Source organism: Protopterus annectens, chromosome 5.part0 (genome assembly GCF_019279795.1).
Source record: "Protopterus annectens isolate FY-2018-M chromosome 5.part0, PAN1.0, whole genome shotgun sequence".
Classification (NCBI taxonomy): Eukaryota; Metazoa; Chordata; order Ceratodontiformes; family Protopteridae; genus Protopterus; species Protopterus annectens.
In genome coordinates, this window is record NC_056735.1 from 631,757,297 (window position 1) to 631,779,824 (window position 22,528).

At 43.7% G+C, this 22,528-nt stretch overlaps 1 protein-coding gene across 5 annotated transcripts in view; it reads right to left on the reverse strand.

Annotated features, from left to right (window-relative positions):
• Positions 1-22,528, reverse strand: part of ASMTL (acetylserotonin O-methyltransferase like) — a 1,454,724-nt gene that overhangs the window by 522,098 nt on the left and 910,098 nt on the right. For all 5 annotated transcript variants that reach the window (XM_044072474.1, XM_044072476.1, XM_044072473.1 and 2 more), the window contains one exon: positions 558-729. In XM_044072474.1, the coding sequence (XP_043928409.1) occupies positions 558-729 (172 nt within the window). The remainder of the gene's footprint in view (positions 1-557; positions 730-22,528) is intronic.

Sequence of the window (22,528 nt, forward strand, 5' to 3'; positions counted from 1 at the left end):
TGGGTGACTGGAATGAAACAGTGACACAGCAGTGTTTCATACTATGTTCTCTCCCAGGCAGTACAGACTGTGTTACTATGGATTCTAGCTCACATTACAGTGACCACATTAAAATTTAGAAGTCTTGAAGCTTCTGGTATCAGACATAACAACATTTCCATTAAAATATCAGGAGAAAGATTCCGACTGCCTGACAAGCAGAAAAAAAACAGCAGCCTCAGTTGTTACGTGGTGCTCCAAGTATAGAGAGTGATTCCATGATGTAAGGTTCACATATGCCCCTGGATGTGGCTACTTATAATAAAAGTACATCAAGTTTGAGTAGGAGGAAGGATAACCTCAGTTACAGAATTATAGACCCACAGTGAAGTATTTCTGAAGTTAAGATTGATTTTTTTTTTTATGCAGCATCTACTTAAGGAGATCAATATGACTTACTGAAAGATAAGGAGTCACTTAAAAAACTAGTTTCCGAATGTACTGATCACAACATTTTAAATAGAAACTTAGATGCATACATACTTATAATTCAAAAAAAAAGGAAAAAAAAAACTTACATGATTCTCCTACACCATTTTTCTCCAAAAGTCCAAGTGCAACACAGGAATCAAGGAGTCTTTCCATTCCACTAACTGAAGCAACAACTTTGTCTGCCATCTGTGAAGCAGTTAAGGCACCCTGACATGCCAGAATGTCAAAGACTTTAAGTTTAGATGCTGCAAATAAAGCCTGCAACATAAACATGTGTAAGTTAATAAAACAGAAAATGCTTTCATATTCAAAGTTGATTATATGGAATAACCTATAGTAACTTTTTAATTTTTAAGTAACATTAGTGATGAATGATAAATATATAAAGAGGCCACCATCAGCAGCCACAGTTCAGGGTTTTTAATCCATTACATATTGCAAACTACAGCTCACAACAGTGAGGTTGTGCAGCACAGGAACTCGTACATGTTCTGGTACTAGGCATTTTAGCTTCTCTAGTAAAGGAGATAAGACTTCTAGATATTTCAGCAGCTAACATGGAGGAAATGAATAGCAACCCCCAACCCATATACACTGTAATTGCACGTGTGTATTCCAAGTACAAATACCAGTTTCTATTGGTGCTGTGGAGACCTTGTTAAAAGAGATATGGAGTAAAAGAGGTCATATTTCCTTCAGTCTGTGTACTATGATGATGAAATTTACTCAACTGTTTTACAGAAAGTACAGTTGTATAAGACCTTACCATAACAGTGGATGTTCAGATTTTGCAGTATATTCTGACAAATGGGCTGTATCTTGCCAAGGATATGTACAGCCAGTACGCCAAAGCTTAGGCACTCCTTCCTCATGGGCTATATGTCCAATCTTAGACCTAGGCATTAGGGCTGGATGCTGGTACACAAGTGACATACAGGCATTAAAACTCTTAGACCTTTCTTGCCCTATGAAGTCATTGAAGCAAAGTACAAAGAGAATACACACAGGAAACACAAGTAATGGAGGGGGGGGGCATCGTAGAGCTTCTACCTTGCCAAAAAGAAAAAGAAAAAAAATAAAAGGGAAGAGGGAGGGAAACTGCATACACTGCAACAGTGACTTTTGAACATCTACTGCTACAATAGGTTCTTATATAACTGTACTGTGTTCATCATTTGATCATCGTGCAGTAATACTGACAAAAGGAATATTCTCAAAACCTTTATGTACAGTAGGAGAAGGCAAGACAGAACTGTTGTCACGTAACCCTTGCAGAATGGTTTTGGCCAATCCAGATCTGGATCTGGAGAAAGCAACAATTTTGTAGTATTTAGTACAGGTGTGAGTGGAAGACCAAAAAGGTATCTCTAAAATTTTCTTGGAGTTAATTCCTTTGAATACAGTCACGAAGGAGGCTAGAGCTCTTGTAGAAAGAACTCAGAAATACTTACCATGAAAACCATAACAAACAGAGATTCCAAGGGACAGCCATATGGAAATAGTTTATTTGGATACTTACAGATCTTACTTTCTACCATCAAAGGAGATAAATGATCAGGTTTTCTAATTTCTTTTGTTTTATCCAAGAAAAATACTAGTTGTCTGTGCACATGAAACACGTGGAGAATCTTTTCAACCGTGTTTTGAGGGATAGGAAAAATACAGGGAAGTGAACAGATTGGTTCACAGACATTTCCATGATTACCTTAGGCATAAAGGATGGGTTTGTTTGAAGGGCAACCCTTGTCCTTGTGGAAAACTAGAAAAGGTTGGAGAGACACCAAGGCTTGCAACTCAGAAACTCTTTTAGCAGAAGTTAAAGCAAAAAGACGACTGTTTCCATATATGATATTTTAAAGAACTTGTCTCAAAGTTTGGTAAATTCCACTTCTCAAACACATAATTCAGGTCCTAGGAAGGAGGAACACATTTTCTGGGTAACCTGATAAGCATGATACCTTTTTAGAAAATGCTTGATCTCAGAACATGATTAAAAAGGTGGCTCTATGAGATGACCGGCTGAGACAGCTGACAAACTACCTTAATGGAAGTAGTTTAAACAAATACTGAAGGATTAAAGTTATCCCTACCTGATAAGGATCACATCCTCTCTTATGGCATCAGAAAGTAAATCTTTTCCATTCAGATATACATGATTTTCTGCTTGCAGGTTTTCTAGCCTCCTTTGCTTCCTGTAGCATGGTCTCGGAATACAGGTGTCTAAAGGAATCAAAAGTTCATCGTCCAAACTATGCATATAAAAATAAAACAAAACCCTTAGGCACAAGCAAATACACCACAGAGGTAGTACAGGATAGAGTGGTAGAGATAAGTTCAGCTAGTTCAGAGGGGATGGAGGGAGGGTAACCTGGACTGCAGCAGGGTGAACACTCAAACATCTACATTTATGGTAGGTACAAAACTGTACTATGTTCATCGTGTTACCCTGCTGCAGTCATCACACTTGGGTTGAATCCCAAAGCTAAGGATGGGAGGTGGAGTCAGACAGGGTTAGAAGGAGCTAGTAAGCCCTGCAAAACTGCAGTGGCAAAACCAGCTCTAGTCAGAGTATAGAGGTAAGTGATAGTGTTTGGTGAAGGTGTGCACTGAACTTCAAGTGGCAGCTTCCAGAATATCCTTGGTTGGCACTCCCCTGAGAAAGGCTGCTGATGTAGCTGTAGCCCTGGTGGAGTGGGACCTAATGTTAGCAGGTACTGGTTTCCCATGATGTATGTAGCAAAAACGTATGCAATGCCCTATCCATTTTGAAATGGTCTGTTTTGAGATAGCTTTTCCTTGTGATCCTGTAGCATAGGCTACAAAAAGCTGGTCAGTTTTTCTGAAAGCTTTAGTTTTATCCAAGTAGTAACGTAATTGCCTGTGAATGTCCAAAGAATGCAGGAGTCTTTCTCCTTTGTTCTGGGGATTTGGGAAGAAGGTGGGCAAGTGAATGGTATGGTTTAGGGCCACACTGGATACCACCTTTGGCATAAAGGAAGGATTAGTTCGTAGAGAGACTCTGTCTTGATGAAAAATGATGAAAGGTTCCACTGCCATTAGTGCCTGTAGCTCTGAGACTCTTCTAGCTGAGGTTATTGCTAGTAGTAGGGCAGTTTTCCATGAAATAACTTTTAAGTCAGCTGAAAAAGCTGGTTCAAAGGGTGGCAGTGTAAGCTTTTCCAGAACAAAGTTGAGATCCCAAGTAGGTGTTGGAGCTCTCCTTGGCGGTCTTAAGTTCTTAGCCCCTCTGAGGAACTGTCTTAGGAGTGGATGTGAGAATAAAGGAGGATCCGTGCTGTAATGAGCTGAAATTGCTGAGGCATGGATCTTAATAGATGAAAAGGAAAGTCCTTTGTGTAACATCTCAGTTAAATATTGCAGAATCTGAGGGATGTTTGGATCAAGGGGGTTTAGGCCTTTAGCCTGGTTCCAGGCGCAAAATCTTTTCCATTTGTCTGAATAGGTTTTCCTGGTGCTGGGCCTCCTGGCCTCCAGAATGACATCCATAACAGCTTTGGATAAAGGTGTTGGCTGGTTGTTTAGGTAATTTGCCATGCAGACAGGTTTAAAGTCTTGAGCTGGCTGTGTAGAATCTCATGGTCTCACTGGGAGAGCAGGTGAGGAATTTGTGGCAAAATCCATGGTGGGCCGTGGGCCATGTTCCTTACAAATTGGGTACCAATGTTGGCGTGGCCAGTCTGGTGTAACAAGTATCATTTGTGGCCTCTCTAATCTGACTTTCAGCAGTACCTTTGCTAGAAGAGGTAGTGGAGGGATGGCATACACTGTTAATGTTTTCCAACTGAATGAGAGGGCATCCACTTTCCAAGCTAGTGGATGGAAGGTCCTTGTGCAACATTTTTGAAGTTGGTGGTTGTGGGGGCTTGCAAACATATCTATGTCTGTGCGTCCCCATTTTTGAGCTATCATTGCAAATACTTGTGGATCTAGTTTCCATCCGTGTGGATCCATGATGTTTCTGCTTAGGTCGTCTGCCAATGTGTTTTTCTTTCCTGGCAGGAATTGTGCTTGTAATTGAACCTGGTAAGACAGTGCAGTGTTCCACAAGGTCATTGCTTGCCTGCATAGAGGGTAGGAATGTGTGCCCCTTTGCTTGTTTATGTACCACATGACTGTGGTATTGTCCGTCTTTATTATTAGTTGTCCCGGGTGTAGAAGGTCCTTGAAAGCTGTTAGGGCATTCTGTACTGCTAGCATTTCTTTTTGATTGATATGCAGATGCCTCTGATCTGTAGTCCATTTGCCCTGAATGCACTGCCCTGCCATGCGTGCTCCCCAGGCATAGTCCGATGCATATGTTGTCACAGTTTGCCTGGCTGTGGGTAAGGTAAAAGGCTGACCCTTGTTGAGGTGACATGCCTGTGCCCACCATAGAAACTCCTGTTGAAGGCAGGGAATGAGTGGTATCATTGTTTCCAAGCTGTGGCTGTGCTGAGTCCATACACTTTTTAGGTACTATTGTAATTTCCTCATATGCAGTTTTGCAAATGGTATTAGTAGTATACAAGATGCCATGAATCCCAAGGCCTGCAGAATTTTTCTTGCAGGGAGTTGGGTCTTTGTTGCCATTATTTTGAAATATTGAAACCGCTGTCGTTGCTTGTCTGGTGTAAGATAAGCCATCTGGGCCGTTGTATTCAAGCTGGCACCCAGGAATATTATGTTTTGTGAGGGCACTAGTTTTGATTTCTTTTTGTTTACTGTGTACCCTAGGCAACTTAGAAGGTGTTTGACAAATGCCAGATGCTTTAAAAGAATGTCCTTGCTTTCTGCTTGAATAAGGCAGTCGTCCAGGTATGGGTATATTTGAATTCCTCTTTGTCTGCAGTATGCAATTACTGGTGCCAGGCATTTTGTGAAGACCCTGGGCACAGTAGATAAGCCAAAGGGCAGTGTAGAGAATTGATAATGCGTTGAACCTGCAATGAAGTGGAGGTATCTTCTGCAATTTTGTTTGATAGGGACATGCAGGTATGCCTCCTTGTGGTCCAAAGTGACTAGCCAAGCATTCTTGCCCAGCATGGGAAGAAGCTGCTGTAGTGTTAACATCTTGAATTTTGGTACTTGCAGATAGGTGTTCAGAATTGAAAGATCCAGAATGGGTCATGCTTTGTCCTTTCTTGGGACTAGGAAGAGTCTTGAGTAAAATCCTTGTCCTTGCTCCTGAGTAGGTACCTGCTGAATGGCTCTCATGTTCATGAGAGCTGTAATTTGTTTTTGTGCCTCTGCCCATTGATTTGGTGGCAGGTTTGGCATTCCTTTGATCCTTGGTAAGGTATGAAAGTGGAATCTGTATCCTTGAGAGACAATGTTTTGAACCCATTTGTCTTTTGTGATGATGTGCCAGTTGTCTGCAAAAAATGCTAGTTTTCCTCCCAAGGGAGTTGCCAGGAGAGATTTGCTTGGTAGTTTGAGGATAGAGTCATTGTGTTTGCCTTCTGCTAGCTTGGGGCCTGTCTTCTCCTCCTTTCTGGGTAGCAGAACCCCATTGGCGAGGTATGCAAGGGCCCTGTGACTGACCTCTGCCCCTTGGGCGTCTGTATTTGCCCCTCTGTAATCTGTCTGAAGCTGGAAAGGACCAGTTTTTTGTTGGCCAATTTCTGCTGAAATGAGGGGGTAGTACCTGCAAAAAGTCCTTGACCATTTGCATAGACTTTGCCTTATCCTCCATTTTCTTTAAAACCTCTTCTGCTTTGACACCAAATAATACATCCTGCTGTAAAGGTGCATCCAATAATTTTGCTTTAACATGGTCAGGGAGGGTTTGTTCTTTTAACCAAGCATGTCTACGTATGACAGAGCCAGTAACAGCTGCTCTACAAGAAGCTTCCAATTAATCAAATCCACATTGTAAAGTATGTTTGCCCACCTGGTCAGCTACATGCAACAGATCCTGCATTTCCTTGAATTCAGGCAGTTCTGAATGTGTGCTCATTTTTTGTTTTAACTGAGACATTAGGAATTGTTGATATTTCAACATGTGAAACTGGCAATTTAATGCTCTCATAGCCAGATTAGCTGAGGTGTATATTTTCTTTCCCCATCTATCTAGGTCTCTGGAATCCCTTTCAGGGGGCACAGGATTTTTAGCCATAGAAGCTTTTGCTCCCTTAGGACCCTGGGAAATTGTTTCTGGGTCAGATACGGGGCTTTTATAAAGGAATTTGTGTGAATCAGGTACTCTGTAGTATCTGTCTGGTTTGGCTGGAGCAGGAGGAAGAGAGTCTGGATTTAAACTAGACTCCAAGTAAACATCATCCACAATATCTAGAACAGGAGGGATAGCAAGAGGTCTGTGCTGGGGTAGTAAAAGGAACTCTCAGAGCCTTTTCTTAGAATCTGAGTAATCCTGGCCTTCCCAGTGGAAATGTTTCCTCATGATAGGTAAAGTTTCCCCAAAGGAGTAGTCTTTAGGGGGAGATGCTGAGGGAATAGAGTCTTCAGCATCAGAATATTCATAAGGTGGACAAGTGTAATCCTGTTCCTCAGAAGAATCTGAAGAGAGAGAAACCTGGTCAGAGGATGCATAATCCTCCTCTTGTCTTGGTCTTTTATCAGGAGGGGGATGGGAACCCCTGATAAGGGTAATCAAATCTTCAGCCATCTTAAGCATCTGTTTCTTAGGCATGGGGCCTTGAACTGTAGACTGATGTACAGTTTTCTTTGGTTTTAAAGGAGTTTTAAGTTTAGCATAAGTTTTAATGGTGAGTGTAGTCAGTCTGAAGACACCTTCTACAACGGAAGGTGTTTCTGTTGCACCGGTGTCTAGTTCTGCTCCGGTGTCGATAAATGGCTGCGTCGGCCTAGTAGACTCCGCTTGGGAATCTGCAGCTGTCTGGGGTTCCAGTTCTGCGATCATCAGGGGCTGCGTAGGCATCTCACTGAAATCCGGAGAACAGGCGACAGGCCCAGCTGAGGCCTCGGTGTCTGGCTTATTCCTAGGCTGCCTGTCCTTATCCTTGCGGTATTTATGAATGGCGGTTGTCGGCTGCTCCGATGGCATGATATAATTAAATTTCCTACCAAAGTGATGCCGTGTGAAGTCAAAACGGCGTTTGATAGTTCGTTTCTTAAACCTAGCGCAAAACCGACAACCTGTGACGTCGTGGTCTGGGCCTAGGCAAGGAATACAATAGGAATGGAAGTCCTTATGAGGTATTTGCTTCCCACAAGAAATGCCATTGTTAACTTTTTCTGACATCGGACTGAGGCAAGAAAATGTTCCCCAATGGGGTACTTAGCTTTATTGAAGACTTCGGACTGAAATTCACATCGAAAATCTCAGGTGTTGGCCTACCGGCACTTGCGAACTGCTTCTGCTTTGGGCACCGCGCGGCAAGAAAGACTGAAGAAAATGGCACTGGATGCCTCTTATATACCCCTGGCTCACTGACATCAGGGAAGAAGCGACAGCAACCGATGCCGGACCAAGACTTTGGAATTCGGGCCGACTGCGGGACTGCCTGACGGCAGGATAACCCAAGTGTGATGACTGCAGCAGGGTAACACGATGAACATAGTATAGTTGTGTACACTACCCATAAATGTAAATGTTCGAGTGCATTCACTGTTGCAGTCATCACATATTGGGTTATCTGCCTGCAAGTAGCCCTCAGCCGGCCTGAATACCAGAGTCTTCAGATTTCTGCGTCAGATGCTGTCGCTTCTTCCATGACATCAGGTCGTTAGGGGTATAAAACATGCAGCCAACACCATTACATCAGTTTTTCTTGCCCCAGATGTCAGGTGCCCCCACAATAGGAATCAATTATATGGTAAGTAACATCCTCAGCAAAAAGCAAATACACAAGATATAAGATATGCTAAACAAGAAGGAAAGGTAGAGCCAAGAGAAGTCAGGGGGCTGGAGGAAAGGTAACCAGGACTGCAACAGTGAATACACTCAAACATCTACATTTATGGTAAGTGTAACACAACTGTTCCATGTTCTTCGTGTTTCACTGTTGCAGTCATCACATTTGAGTTGATTCTCAAAGCTAAGGAAGGGTGGAGGCAGTTAAAGAGCATTAGGGCTAGCAATCAGGCCCTGTAAGACTGCTGTGGCAAATCCAGCTCTGGATTTAGAAAAGATAGGCAGGTGGTAATGCTTGGTGAAAGTATGTAGAGAGCTCCAGGTAGCAGCTTTTAGGATGTCCGTGGTAGGGCTCCTCTGAGAAATGCCGTAGAGGGAGATGCAGCCCTGGTGGAATGTGATCTTATCCCCTGTGGGGTAGGTTTTCCATGGTGCTTGAAGCAGAAATGGATGCAATGAGCTACCCATTTGGAAATGGTTTGCTTTGAAATGGCCTTCCCCTTTGCCCCTGCAGCAAAGCTAACTAGCAGCTGTTCAGATTTTCTGAGAGGCTTAGTTCTGTCCAAACAGAATCTAAGCTGTCTGTGTACGTCCAGAGAATGCAGTATCCTTTCCCCCTTATTTTGAGGATTAGGAAAAAGTAGGCAAATGAATGGACTGGTTTAGAGCCACACTAGACACCACCTTGGGCATAAAGGATAGATTAGTCCTGAGGGAAACCCTGGCCACATGGAAGATAATGAAGGGTTACACTGCCATGAGGGCCTGCAATTCAGACACACTCTTCTTGCTGAAGTGATGGTTAGAAGTAAGGCTGTTTTCCAAGAAAGGAATTTCAACTCTGCTGTAGCAGCTGGTTCAAAGGGGGAAAGAGTGAGTTTTTCCAATACAAGGTTAAGGTCCCAGGCTGGAGTGGGAGCTCTCCTGGGTGGGGGGGGGGGGTCTTAAATTTTTGGCCCCTCTAAGGAATTGTTTTAGCAGGGGATGAGAGAAGAGGGGTGGCTCAGTATTATAATGTACTGAAATGGCAGAGGCATGAATCTTAACTGAAGAGAAAGATAGGCCCTATTAGAGCATTTCTGTTAAATAATCTACACTATGAAGTAAGCTGGGCACCATTGTGCTCATCCCCTGAGCCTGGCTCCAGGAACAGTATCTTTTCCTCTTTTCTGAATAGGATTTTCTAGCACTAAGCCTCCTTGCCTTAAGAATGACATCCAGCACCTGCTTACTAAGGGTTGCTAGAGGTGAGCTCAGGGAATTAGCCAGGCTGCAAGGTTCAGGGTTTGAAGCTGAGGGTGCAGAATGTGGCCCGCCTGCTGGGACAGCAGGGAAGGGGTCTGAGGCAGGTGTCATGGTTGCAGCAGTGTCAGACTGCGCAAAAGGGGGTACCAGTGCTGGAGTGGCCAGTCTAGGACAATCAGTATTGTCCTTGGCTTGTCCTGTTTGATCTTTAGTAGAACCTTCAAGAGGAGAGGCAGAGGGGGAAAGGCATAAATTAAGAGGCTTTCCCAGGCACCCACTTTCCAAGCTTGACTGTGGGGAGTTCTGGTGCAGAATTTGTTCAACTGGTAGTTCTGAGGGGAGGCAAACAGGTCTACCTCTGGTGTCCCCCATTTGTTCCTCAAGAGCTTGAATATTTTGGGTTCCAGTTTCCATTCGTGTGGGTCCATGAGATTTCTGCTTAAGTCGTCTGCCAATGAATTTAGTTTGCCTGGCAGGAATTGAGCTTGCAGGTTCACTTGGTAGCTCAAGGCTGTGCTCCACACAGCCATGGCTAGTCTGCAGAGTGGGTAGGAATGGGTTCCCCCCTACTTGTGTATATACCACATAACTGTGGTGTTGTCTGTCTTTATCAATAGTTGTCCTGGAAGAATAAGGTCTTTGAAGGCTGTCAGAGCATTCTGTACAGCTAACTTTTCTTTTTAACTGATATGCAGGTGCATCTGCTTTGGGTTCCATTTGTCCTGAAAGCACTGCCCTGTCATGGGAGGCCCCCATGCATAGTCTGATTTGTCTATTGCTAGGGTTTGGGTGGCAGGGGGTTGAGTGAAAGGGAGTCCCTTGTTGTGGTAGCAGGCCTCTGTCCACCAAAGGAACTCTGCCCTTAGACAAGGAATGACAGGAATCATTGTTTCCAGGTCCTGAGAATGTTGACACCATAGACTTTTAGATACCATTGAAGTTTCCTCATATGCAGTCTTGCATATGGAATTAACAGAATGCAAGAGGCCATGAACCTCAGGGCTTGCAGAATTTTCCTTGCAGATAGCTGGGTTTTTGTGACCAGTAGGTTGAAGTAGGTTGCCAAATAAACTTGTTTCTCCGGAGTGAGGAATGCCATCTGGGAAGCTGTGTTCAAGCTTGCTCCCAGGAATACAATCTGTTGGAAGGGTACTACGTGTGATTTCTTCTCATTGATGGTGTACCCTAGTGAGGTTAGAAGTCTCTTTACAAATGCCAGGAGTTGTAATAGTAAGTCCTGACTTTCTGCCTGAATGAGGCAATCGTCCAAATACTGGTATATCCGAATATTTCATTGCCTGCAAAATGCAATGGCTGGAGTTAGGCACTTTGTGAATACCCTGGGCACAGTAGATAAGCCAAAGGTAAGTGCAGAGAACTGATAGTGCATGGAGCCCGCCCTGAAATGTAAGTATTGTCTGCCGGATTCCCTTACTGGGATGTGCAGGTAAGCTTCTTTTAAGTCTAGGGTTGCCAGCCAGGCATCCTTGGCTAGCATAGGAAGAAGCTGTTGAAGAGTTAGCATTTTGAATTTTGGAACCACCAGAAAGGTGCTGAGACTAGACAGGTCCAGGATAGGATGCCAGGTGTTTTCTTTTCTGGGAACCAGGAACAGTTTTGAATAAAAACCTTGTCCCCTTTGTTCTGCTGGGACAGGTTGAATAGCCCTGATACTGAGGAGAGAGAGAGAGCACTTGTTTTTGGGCCTCCACCCACTGAATTGGCGGGAGGTCTGGCCATCCACTTGGGGTTGGGAGTGAGTGGAAGTGGAATCTGTATCCTAGGGAAACTATGTTTAAAACCCATTTGTCCTGGGTAATGAGTTCTCAGTTTTCTGCATGCAGGGCGAGCTTTCCCCCTAAGGGAGCAAGTAGTTGAGCAGGGCTTGGAAGAGTTAAGGATATGTCATTGTGCCACTTTTCTATAGGGGGTTGGGCTTACTACTCACTGCTTTGGAAGTGGGAGCCCCCCACTGCTTATATCTGTGCATAGCCTGAGACTGAAGTCGTGGTGGTCTGCTGCTCCTGGGTTTGGACTGAGAAGGCCTGGAAGGGACTGGAAAAGACCAGTTCTTTGAAGGCCAATGCTTAATGAACCTAGGCGGCTGTACTTGTAAGAAATAACTTTAACAGTTTGCATAGATTTAGTTTTTTCCTCCATCATTTTGAGGACAACTTCTGCTTTGTTGCCAAAAAGGCGGTCTTGGATTAAGGGTGCATCCAGTAATTTAGCTTTAACATGATCCGGCAAGCTTTGTTCCTTAAGCCAAGCATGCCTTCTAAGTACAGACCCAGTGACAGCAGCCCTGCAAGATGCTTCTAAAGCATCAAAACCACATTGCAAAGTAGGTTTACCAACTTGTTCAGCAGAATGGATTAACTCTTGCAAATCTTTGTGTTCAGCACAGTCAGGAATCAACATCATTTTCTGTTTAGGTAGTCCCATAATATGCTGCTTTTACTTTAACATATGAAACTGGCAATTTAAAGCCTTAATGGCCAAAGTAGCAGAAGTGTATATCTTCTTACCCCATCTGTCTAAAGCTCTAGAGTTCCTATCAGAAGGGGTAGGATTTTTGGCAGTAGTAGCCTTAATGCCTTTTAGTCCTTAGGAAATGGTCTCTGGATCAACAGTAGGATTCTTGAAGAGGAATTTGTGCAAGTCAGGTACTCTGTAGTACCTGTCAGGTTTCCTGGGAGCTGGGGGTAAAGTGTCTGGGGTAAGGTTGGACTCCAAGAAAACATCGCCTACAAAATCTCCAGAACAGGAGGGATAGCTAGAGGCCTGTGTTGAGGCAGGAGTAAAAATTCTCCAAGTCTCGTTTTGGACTCAGAATAGTGCTGGCTTTCCCAGCGGAAATGTTCCCTCAGGGCATGCAAGGTTTCACCAAAAGAAAAATCTTCTGGAGGGGAAGCAGAGGGATGGAATCCTCTGCATCAGAATCCTCATAAGTAGATAAGGGTAAATCAGTTCTAGGTCTCTTAGAGGGGGAAGGTTGGCTTCCCCTAATTAAGGTAATAACGTCTTCAGCCATTCTATTCATTTGTTTTTAAGGCATATGGGCTTGAGAATGCAGTTTGGTCATCAGTTTTCTAGGCGTAGTGCGAGCTTTAGGCCTGAGGAATTTGGTATTCTTAGCTTGAAACAAAGTCGTCGGTTTAATATGAAAATCGGTAAGCCTGAATATACCCTCAGAAGCCAGTGCCTGCACAGTGGCTCCGGACCCATCCAAGGCAGAGACATCTGCAGGTTCCATAGTTGAAGAAGCATCTTGCGGCATACCGGACTCCGAATGAGTCTCAGTAGAGGCCTGCGAATCTGTAGTAGCTGGTATTAGGGGCTGGGAAAGTGCCTCACTGAGTACCAGCGAACTGGCGACTAGCTTAACGGAAGTGTCATAGGCAGTTTTGGACATATGCGGTCTGTCTCTGTCTTTATCCTTACGTTTTTTTCGGAAGATCAGTAGTTGGATGGCTTAACAAAGCCATTTCAGAGTACGGAGATCGAGAACGAAAGTATTTATCTACAAAAATAGCCCGACGACGAATAGTTCGAATGTTGAATAAGGCACAAAACCGACAGCGAGGGACATCGTGGTCTGGGCCTAAACAGGTGACGCAGTAAGAATGAAAATCCCTATGAGGTATTTGCTTTTCACAGGCAATATAATTGTTAATTTTTTTCTGACATCGGTCAGAGCAAGAAAAAAGGATCCCCAATGGGGTATTTATCTTTATGAAGAATTCAGGTCTGAAACTCAAAAACGAAAATTTCAGGAGTCGGCCGACTGGCATTTGTGAACTGCTTCTGTTTCGGGCACCACACGGCAAGAAAAACTGATGTAAGGGCGTCGGCTGCATGTTTTATACCCCTGACAACCTGACGTCATGGAAGAAGCGACAGCATCCAACGCAGAAATCCGAAGACTGTTATTCAGGCCGGCTGAGGGCTACCTGCAGGCAGATAACCCAAATGTGATGACTGCAATAGTAGAACACAAAGAACATCAGTACTGTCTGGGGAAAAAAAGGAGGTTTCCCAAGAGAATTTTTGATTGTCCCTCTGAAGTTACAGGAACACATTTTGTATAAAAGTTAAGAGAAAAAAGGCAAATAGAAATTTACCTTTCAAAATGAAAGAGAAGACATCTGTTGTCCAGGTTTCCTTGCAAGGGGTCCTGGAGCAAAGAATTCTGAGCTGATGGTTCAGATTGGATGAAAATAGATACATCTGTGGAATACCCCAGTTGCGGGCAATATGCAGGAAGACCTCCCTGTTCAACATCCATTTGTGGGTTCTGCACTTGATCAGGTAATCTGTTAAGCTGTTCTGTTCTGATGGAATGTAGACGAAGGGAGAAAATGGTTGTGATGAATAGCAGTGTCACAAGCCATTACTACTAGCAAGCATAGAGTGTAATATCTTATACCTTCTCCCATTTGCTGATATACCACATGAGCTGTGTTATTTGTCAGAACCTGAAGTATTCCTGGAATGAAAGGTGATGTTAGGAATGGACAGTCAGAATCAATGCTTTCATTTTTTTGTTTATAGCTCTTTTCTGTACATTTTAACCAAATCCCATGAACTTGGAAAGCTTCTGAACAAGCCCCTCAGGCATTTTCTGATGCACCAGTGGAGAAACTTTGAACAGTAGGTGAAATTTGACAGGGAACTCCTAGTTTCAAGTTTATTTGTGTGATCTACCAGTGTACTTCTTTCTTCATTAATGGCAAGAGAGGGATAGGAAAGGACAGAGAATGACAGTATTGAGCCCATATGCACTTTAGGTACCACTGGAATTTCTTCATGTGTAGTCTGGCAAAAGGAATAATTTGAATGGTGGCTGACATACTCCAGCACTCTCAGAATATCTCTTGCAGAGGTCAGAGTTTTTTCCCCCAGGGATATAAAGTAGTTTGTTAAGAATATGAATAAAATTTTGTCATAAGGAAGAAAAGAAATAACTAGACATAATTAGAAGAGAAAAGTACAACTCTAGCCAAATACATCCAAGCTACATATCCTGCCACAATATCCCACAAGCTAAGAAAGAAAACTACTGCATGTGAGGGTTAGCGGAGGTCTAGCATGTTGTATAGATCTGAGTTAAATGCCATTTCCAAATCTGCAGTCCTAATTGCACAGGTAAAAAACACACTCTCCAAAGCCAAGAACACAGCATCCATGGGACCTGACAACATCCCAGGCTGCTTTCTACATGAACTACAGAATGAACTGGCACCCCACCTAAGCACCATGTTCAATCATAGCCTCACCTCAGGCTTTGTGCCCACTGAATGGCACACAGAGACGGATATCCCACTCCACAAAGGGGGAGCCACCACGGACCCCGGGAACTACCGCCCCATTAGCCTAACGAGCCTGGTCTGCAAAGCCATGGAATGTATCATCATGGAACTTACAAACAAAGACATTGGTAATCTCCAAACTTTGGACCCCACCCAGTTCGGGTTTGTAAAAGGCAGATCATGTCTCCTAAACCTGACTGACTTCTTTAAAGCAGTCACCAAAGCCATAGACAAGGGTAAGGTGGTTCACACAGCCTATCTAGATCTCGCCAAGGCTTTTGACACCATCCCCCACTCTGGAATTATAGATAAACTCACTAAACTAGGTATAAATCCCTATGTCACAAGATGGGTTGCCAACTGGTTCACTGACAGAACCCACACTGTGAAAATAACAGACTCCAAATCCGACTACAGACCAGTGACAAGTGGAGTACCACAGGGTTCAGTCCTGAGTCCTCTCCTGTTTGGTATCTACTTTTCTGAAATACAGGCTAACACAGAAGGTCTTTGGCTAATGAAGTTCACAGATGACTGCAAATCAGGAGCCTTAATTGAAACTCCTAACGATGTGGACATCCTACAAAAAGGCCTCACTGAGACAGATGCCTGGTGTCAAAGCCATGGCCTCAAGCTCAATGTCAAAAAGTGCATTGTCATCCCCTTTGGTGAAAACTCTGTACCCATGAGCTATCACATAGGTGGTAGTCTACGTAACACCGAATGTGCGATAAGAAACCTTGGGACACAGGTGGACAGTAGTCTCCCCTTTGATAATCACATCACCACAGTAGTCAGGAAATCCTTCTATGTGGCACACCTCATCACAAAAGATTTCTCATCCAGGAAAAAAAGAGGTCATTGTTCCCCTCTACTCATCACTCATTAGACCTATTATAGAGTACAACGCCCTTTTTGGTATGTACCTCACAAGACATCTACAACAAATAGAAAGGCCGCATAAATACCTCACAAAGAGGATTACCGGCCTCAAACAGATGCCCTATGTAGACCGTCACAAAAAACTCCAGCTTTACTCCGTTGCACATCTCCTACTCAGAGGCGATCTCTGCCCAACATACAAAGCTATGTCAAACCCAGAGCTGTTGGACATGCTCCACAAAGAAATCCCAATCCCTCTGAGCTACATGCTCTAGGGACCTAAACCTTGTCACCACAATAAACAGAACATGCTGGAGGGATAGATTCCTGTCCCAGAGACATCCCATACTCTGGAACAAACTACCTATCTATATCAAACAAAGCTCCTCATTAGCACTGTTCAAGAAAAATCTTGATGACTGGATGGGAAACAGGAAATTCACCCCGGGGATCACCTCTGTGGCTCTGCTCAACAGGGGCACAGGAAAATAATTTTCTTGGGTGGTGCAAGCCAGTGTACCTTTTTGGCTAGGCTTGTATAGGCCCTAGGGCCGATAGCCTAGTACACCTACCTATGAACCTATAATGTTTCTAACTATATGCACAGCAGCAGTACCTCATTTTCAACACAGTGTTTTTGCTTCCTAATAACTTTCTGGAGGATCAGGTTTATGTATCGATTTACAACGTAAGACAAAACCAGTCTCCAGACAGTAGCATTACAGTGTAACTACAGGCTGTCACAGCAGTGAAAAATAAGAATGCAGCTCATGTTGAGGTAGTTGAATGGCACCTAAAGCAGTCGCACGTTAGTGGTATATCTGTTGAATAACTAAGTCTAGAAGAAGCCTCTACCAACAAGAATGTAGCAGAAGCTGGATGCTACTAACTTATTCCTTATGTAAAAATTGTGACATGAAGTATGTGTGTTGGCAGCTACACAGTCTGTTCCATTTCCTTACCCTCCTTTCCATAAACTGAATTCTGTAAACACTTAAAGAAGTATTTTGCCCTACTAACTTTTTTTCTTAACGAGAAAAGGAATTTTACTCATACTAGGGCTCCCGAAAGCCTTAAAGATGTTTACAGTTTAAAACTGCTCAGCACTGCTACAGCCATAAGACATATCTTTAATGCAAGCAAGAGGAAAGTCTGCCACTTAAATTCCATCATTTTACTCAGTAAATTCTAAATTACTATGGCTGCAACCAAATATATATGTATAAGTACATACATACGTGTGTGCGCACGCGCACCCACACCGCAGACATACACACTGGACTATCAAGGCTGGGCAGCTACACAGGAGTGAGCAGTGAAATTCAAAACATTTCTGAACTCTGTTAGTCTCACTACTTATTTTGTTATACTCAGTCCACATCTGCATCTCAACTACACTCTTTAATCTGTGACTGATACCACAATCCTGCAATATTACAGATCTCTTTTGGGCTGCATTGATGGCAGTATAATCCAATCTTGCACAGTGGTGCAGTTTTAAAACTGCTGTGTGTTACAGCAGCCAAAGCAGCATTCAGTTGGTGAAATAACTGACATGCTTTGATTAAAGTACTTACCTCTACATACATACATACATGTATAATATGTGTATATGAGTACAGTAGCAAAGGATGATATGTATAAAAATCAACACACATTATACTGATGCCAGCATGCTGACAACGTGAATGCCAAACTTTCCAAAACTTCACCTACTACAAAAAGAAAACAAAAGTCTCTTTTTTGCATTTGGTGAAACAAAACAGAACACCAAAAGAAAAAAAAAAAATAGAAGACTCACTCTGGGTGCACAGTAGTACTGTTAAGGAAAGGGCTTTAAGTAACATAATGTGTAGGAGGGGGTAAAGCCTTTATCAGTTTTCAGCTGATAAAATGAGATGGTAGAGCAGCCAGAACGGTGACCCAGAGAGTACAGACTCAATTCCCCGTTGAAACATAAACCCTTTCAGTGTGATTCATTTATTTATATTTCATAACTGTGATTGTCTACTACATACAATTGGGCGGCGCAGTGGTGCATCGGTTAACGTTGTCGCCTCACAGCAAGAGGTTCACCGGTTCGAATCTCGGCTGGGGTGACTTCTGTGTGGAGTTTGCATGTTCTCCTTGTGTTCGCGTGGGTTTCCTCCGGGTACTTCGGTTTCCTCCCACATTCCAAAGACATGCATCTGGAGCATTTCTCCCCGGGCCTCCACTGAAAACAGGCTCTGTGGAACCTAGTCGGACTTTCCCAGTCAACAAATGATAAATAAAATAAAAAATAAAATACAGTCTGTCCTTTTCAAAGGATACACAGGAGCACTGCATGCTTAAGAAATTTGTTCAGAGTCACGCAGTAAACAATTGGAGGCTAAGGGAATCAAACACACTCATGTCAAGCAAAGCTCCTCGGTAGCCCTCTTTAAGAAAAAATCTCGACAATTGGATGGGAAATAGGAAATTCACCCCGGAGATCACTTCTGTGGCTCTGCTAGACAGGGGCGCAGGAAAATAACTTTCTTGGGTGGTGAAAGCCAGAGAACTTTTTTTGGCTAGGCTTTTATAGGCCCCAGGGCCGATAGCCTAGTACCTACCTATGAACCTAAACCCTGTACTACTGGACTGTAAGAAACAGCTTACGGACAGCTCATAGCCTTAATCATCTATGCTAGCTGCCAGACAGTGTTACTGGGCTGTGACCAAAGCTTCTGACTCTAAAAGCTTCTAACTGAAACAGCAGCTCATCTGATACTTGTTTCAAAGAGTATGTTGACGTGCTTCTCTTTCACCTCTTTCAAATATTTGATGATTTTATGATATAGTACAGCTGTGTAAAATCTCACCATAACAGAAGATATCCTTCTCTTCACTGTTGCGGTATTCTGCATAGAAGGGATATCCTACCCAGGGCAGCCTGACACTCTGCCAGTATGTGAAAGCCTAAAACAAGATCTTGTATGCATCCTTTGTCACATTTATTTTCCCTGCACAGAATGTAGGACATAAAAGGGACGTATAGAGGCAACTACCCAGACATGAACTGCTCCAGAGAAGAGATTCCATAGACAAAGGCTCCATGCACATCCAGAAGGAAAAAATGCAGAACAAATAAGAGGAGGTTGGAGGGAGCGAGGCAGGGACTGAATACTGCAACAGTGATGAAAAGGACATCTACTGTTATGGTAAGATTTTAAACAACTGTACTATGTCCTTCTATATCACTGTTGCAGTATTCTATATAGAAGGGAGAGCAAAAAAAAGCTCAGGAAACAGAATGGGAGGTGGAGATGTCAACAAAACCACATCAAATATGTTTCAGCACAATCTGCTCTGGGCCTAGAAATCATACCCAACGTATTAATGCTTAGTAAAGATATGCACTGAAGACGAAGTAGCAACTTTAAGGATGGAATTGGTGTGAAGAGGCAACAGTCCTAGTTAAATGAGCTCTAAGAGAAGGTGGCAGAGATTTGCCATGAAACAAATAAAAGGAAAAGGTCTTAGATATCCAGGAGGAGCTGGTTTGCTTAGAAACAAGCCAAACCCACAGACCTGGGATAGGAAACAAAAAGCTGATCAGACTTAAGAAAAGTCCTAGTTTTATCCAAATAGTACCTGAGCTGTCTGTGCAAGTCCACGGTATGCAGGACTCTCCCACTAGCATACTGAGAAGAAGGGAAAAAGGAAGGGAGTTGTACCGACTGATTCAAGGACAACTCCTTTACTGTCTTAGGCATAAAAGAAGGATCAGTAAGAAGGGAGACACTGTCCCAATGAAAAACCAAGAAAAGGAGGAATGGCCTGGAGCTCAGAAACCCTCCGAGCAGAAGTAAGAGCCAGAAACAAAACAGTCTTCCAAGTACAATATTACAAAGAAGCAGAATCTGCAGACTCAAAAGGAACCGGAGTCAATTTTTAAGACAAATTTAAGGTCCCAAGGAGGAGGAACAGGTTTTCTTGGAGGCAGAAAGCCTTTAAGAAATTGTTTGACCTCAAAATGAGAAGTTAAAGGAGGATTCACAGGCAGACAAGCAGAAATATCTGAGAAATAGGCGTTTACAGAAGAATAGGCCAGGCCAGACTAGAGCAATTCACACAAATGAGAGGACCAGAGGGACCCATACTGAAAAAGGGCCCTGGTTATGAGCATGGCGCCAGACCAAAAATCTTTTCCATTTGGACATGTACGATTTTCTGGTTGAGGGTTTCCTTGCCTCCTGTAAAAACCTGAGCATGTCCTCAGAAAAGAGGTGCTTGAAAGGGATCAAAACCCTATCAACGACAATGTCAGTTGCAGACTGGAGAAGTGAGGATGAATGAGAGACCCCCTTTGTCCTGTGTGAGGAGATCCAACCAATGAGGTAACCTGTGATGATTACCCCTGGCCAGATGCATTATGAAGGGTGACCAATGCTATCTCAGCCAAAAGGGAGTCATTAGCAAGATTTTTGGGGAGTCCAGTTGAATCTTCTGCAGGACTCTTGTAAGTAGAGTTAGAGCAAGGAAAGCATAAAGAAACAGCCCCTTCTAACGAATGGAAAGGGCATCTGTCTTCCACGTCAGATGACATGTTACTCTGGAAAAGAAGGCAGGAAGCTACTTTTTCAGAGGGGAGGCAAAAAGATCTACCTAAGGAATACTCCTCCAATGGACAATGTCCAGAAATGAGTCTCTGTGAAGCATCCATTTTTGAGCCTGGGTGTTCGACTTTCTCAGAGAGTCCGCCACTAGACTGTGCTCTGAAGGAACATATATCGCCTGAAGGGTTAACTGATAAATGACAGTCACTTCCCAAGTCTGAAGCGCCATCCTGTAGAGGAGGTAAGATTATGTGCCCCCCACCCTCGCTTGTTGGCATACTACATCACTGTAGTGTTGTCTGTGTACACCTTCAAGGAGCCTGGAGAGAGCATGGGGTGAAAAGCCCGAACAGCCAGAATCAGAGCTGTTGTTTCTTTGATGTTGATATGCTCTGAGTTTTCACAGGGAGGCCAAAAGCCCTCAACTTTTAGGTGACCAAGAGAAGCCCCCCCCACTCCATGTTTGAGGCATTGGTGAACAGCTCTTGAGAAGGCACTGGAGGCTGAAAGGCTTGGACTGGGTTGAGAGCGAACTGTTGAATCTATCACTCAAATTCCTTCTTGAGACAGGGAAGGAGAGAGAGAGGCACTGAAATCCACAGGGTGATGATTTTGTAGCGAAACTGATATGATGTACCATTGAAGCTTCTGCATATGTAATCTGGCAATAGGAAGCACTGGAATAGAACAGGTTGTGAATCTCAGGGCCTGAAGAGCTAAACCCAAACATAAAACTACTGTTCAATCTCAACCTTACTACAGGATATGTGCCCAAAGAGTGGCATACAGCAACAGTGGTCCCTCTCCGTAAAGGTGGTGCCTCAACGGATCCTGGAAACTATCGCCCCATAAGCCTGACTAGCTTGGTCTGCAAAGCTATGGAAAGGATCATCATGGACCTCATAAATAAAGATATTGGGGACCTACAGACACTGGATCCTACCCAGTTCGGCTTTGTTAAGGGCAGATCCTGCCTCTTAAACCTGGTTGATTTCTTTGAAACAGTCACCAAGGCGATTGACGAGGGGAAGGTGGTCCACACAGCCTACCTGGACCTCGCAAAAGCCTTCAATACAATACCCCACTCGGGCATTATAGATAAGCTCACCAGCTTAAATATAAACCCCTATGTCACTAGATGGATTGCAAACTGGCTCAAGGACAGAACCCACATGGTTAGAATTGCTGGAGCCATGTCAGACTCCAAACCAGTTACAAGTGGTGTCCCACAAGGCTCAGTCCTGGGACCTCTCTTGTTCGGTATATATTTCTCGGAGGTACAGGCCAACACGGAAGGACTGTGGCTGACCAAGTTCGCAGATGACTGCAAACTGGGCGCCATAATCGACTCTCCAGCCGACACAAGCATCCTCCAAAAGGGCCTCATAGAAACAGACAACTGGTGCCAGAGCCATGGCCTCAAGCTAAATGCCAAAAAGTGTATAGTCATCCCCTTTGGCAAAAACAAAGTGCCCACAAATTACCACATAGGTGGTAATCCATTAAGTACAGAAGAAGTAATTAGGGACCTGGGGACCCAAGTTGATAGCAATCTCTCATTTGACAACCACGTGGCCAAAGTGGTTAGAAAAACATTTTATATAGCCCACCTAATCATGAAGGGATTCACATCTAGATCAGGGGAGGTCATCGTGCCTCTTTACTCATACCTCATCAGGTCCATACATAATTGAGTACAATGCCCCTTTTGGGATGTACCTTACCAGACACCTGCAGCAACTGGAAAGACCCCAAAAGTACCTCACAAAGAGGATCAAAGGGCTCAAACAGATGCCATATGCTGCCCGGTTAAAGAAACTCCAGCTCTACTCAGTGGCATACCACCTGTTCAGAGGCGATCTGTGCCTGACGTATAAAGCCATGTCCAACCCGGAATTAATGGACATGCTGCACCTCAGAAAATCCAAATCCCATCGAGCTACACGCCGAGACTTGAACCTCAGCACTGAAATAAATAGGACATGCTGGAGGGACAGATTCATAACCCAGAGGCTCCCTTCACTCTGGAATAAAATCCCAGTCCAGGTTAGGCAGAGTCCCTCATTGACTCTCTTCAATAGGAATCTTGATGAGTGGATGGGAGATCGTAGGTTTACCCCGGGTATCACTTCTGTGTTACTGTTAGACAGAGGCACAGTATACTAACCTCGAAAAAGGGCATAGCAAAATAAATTTAAAATGGG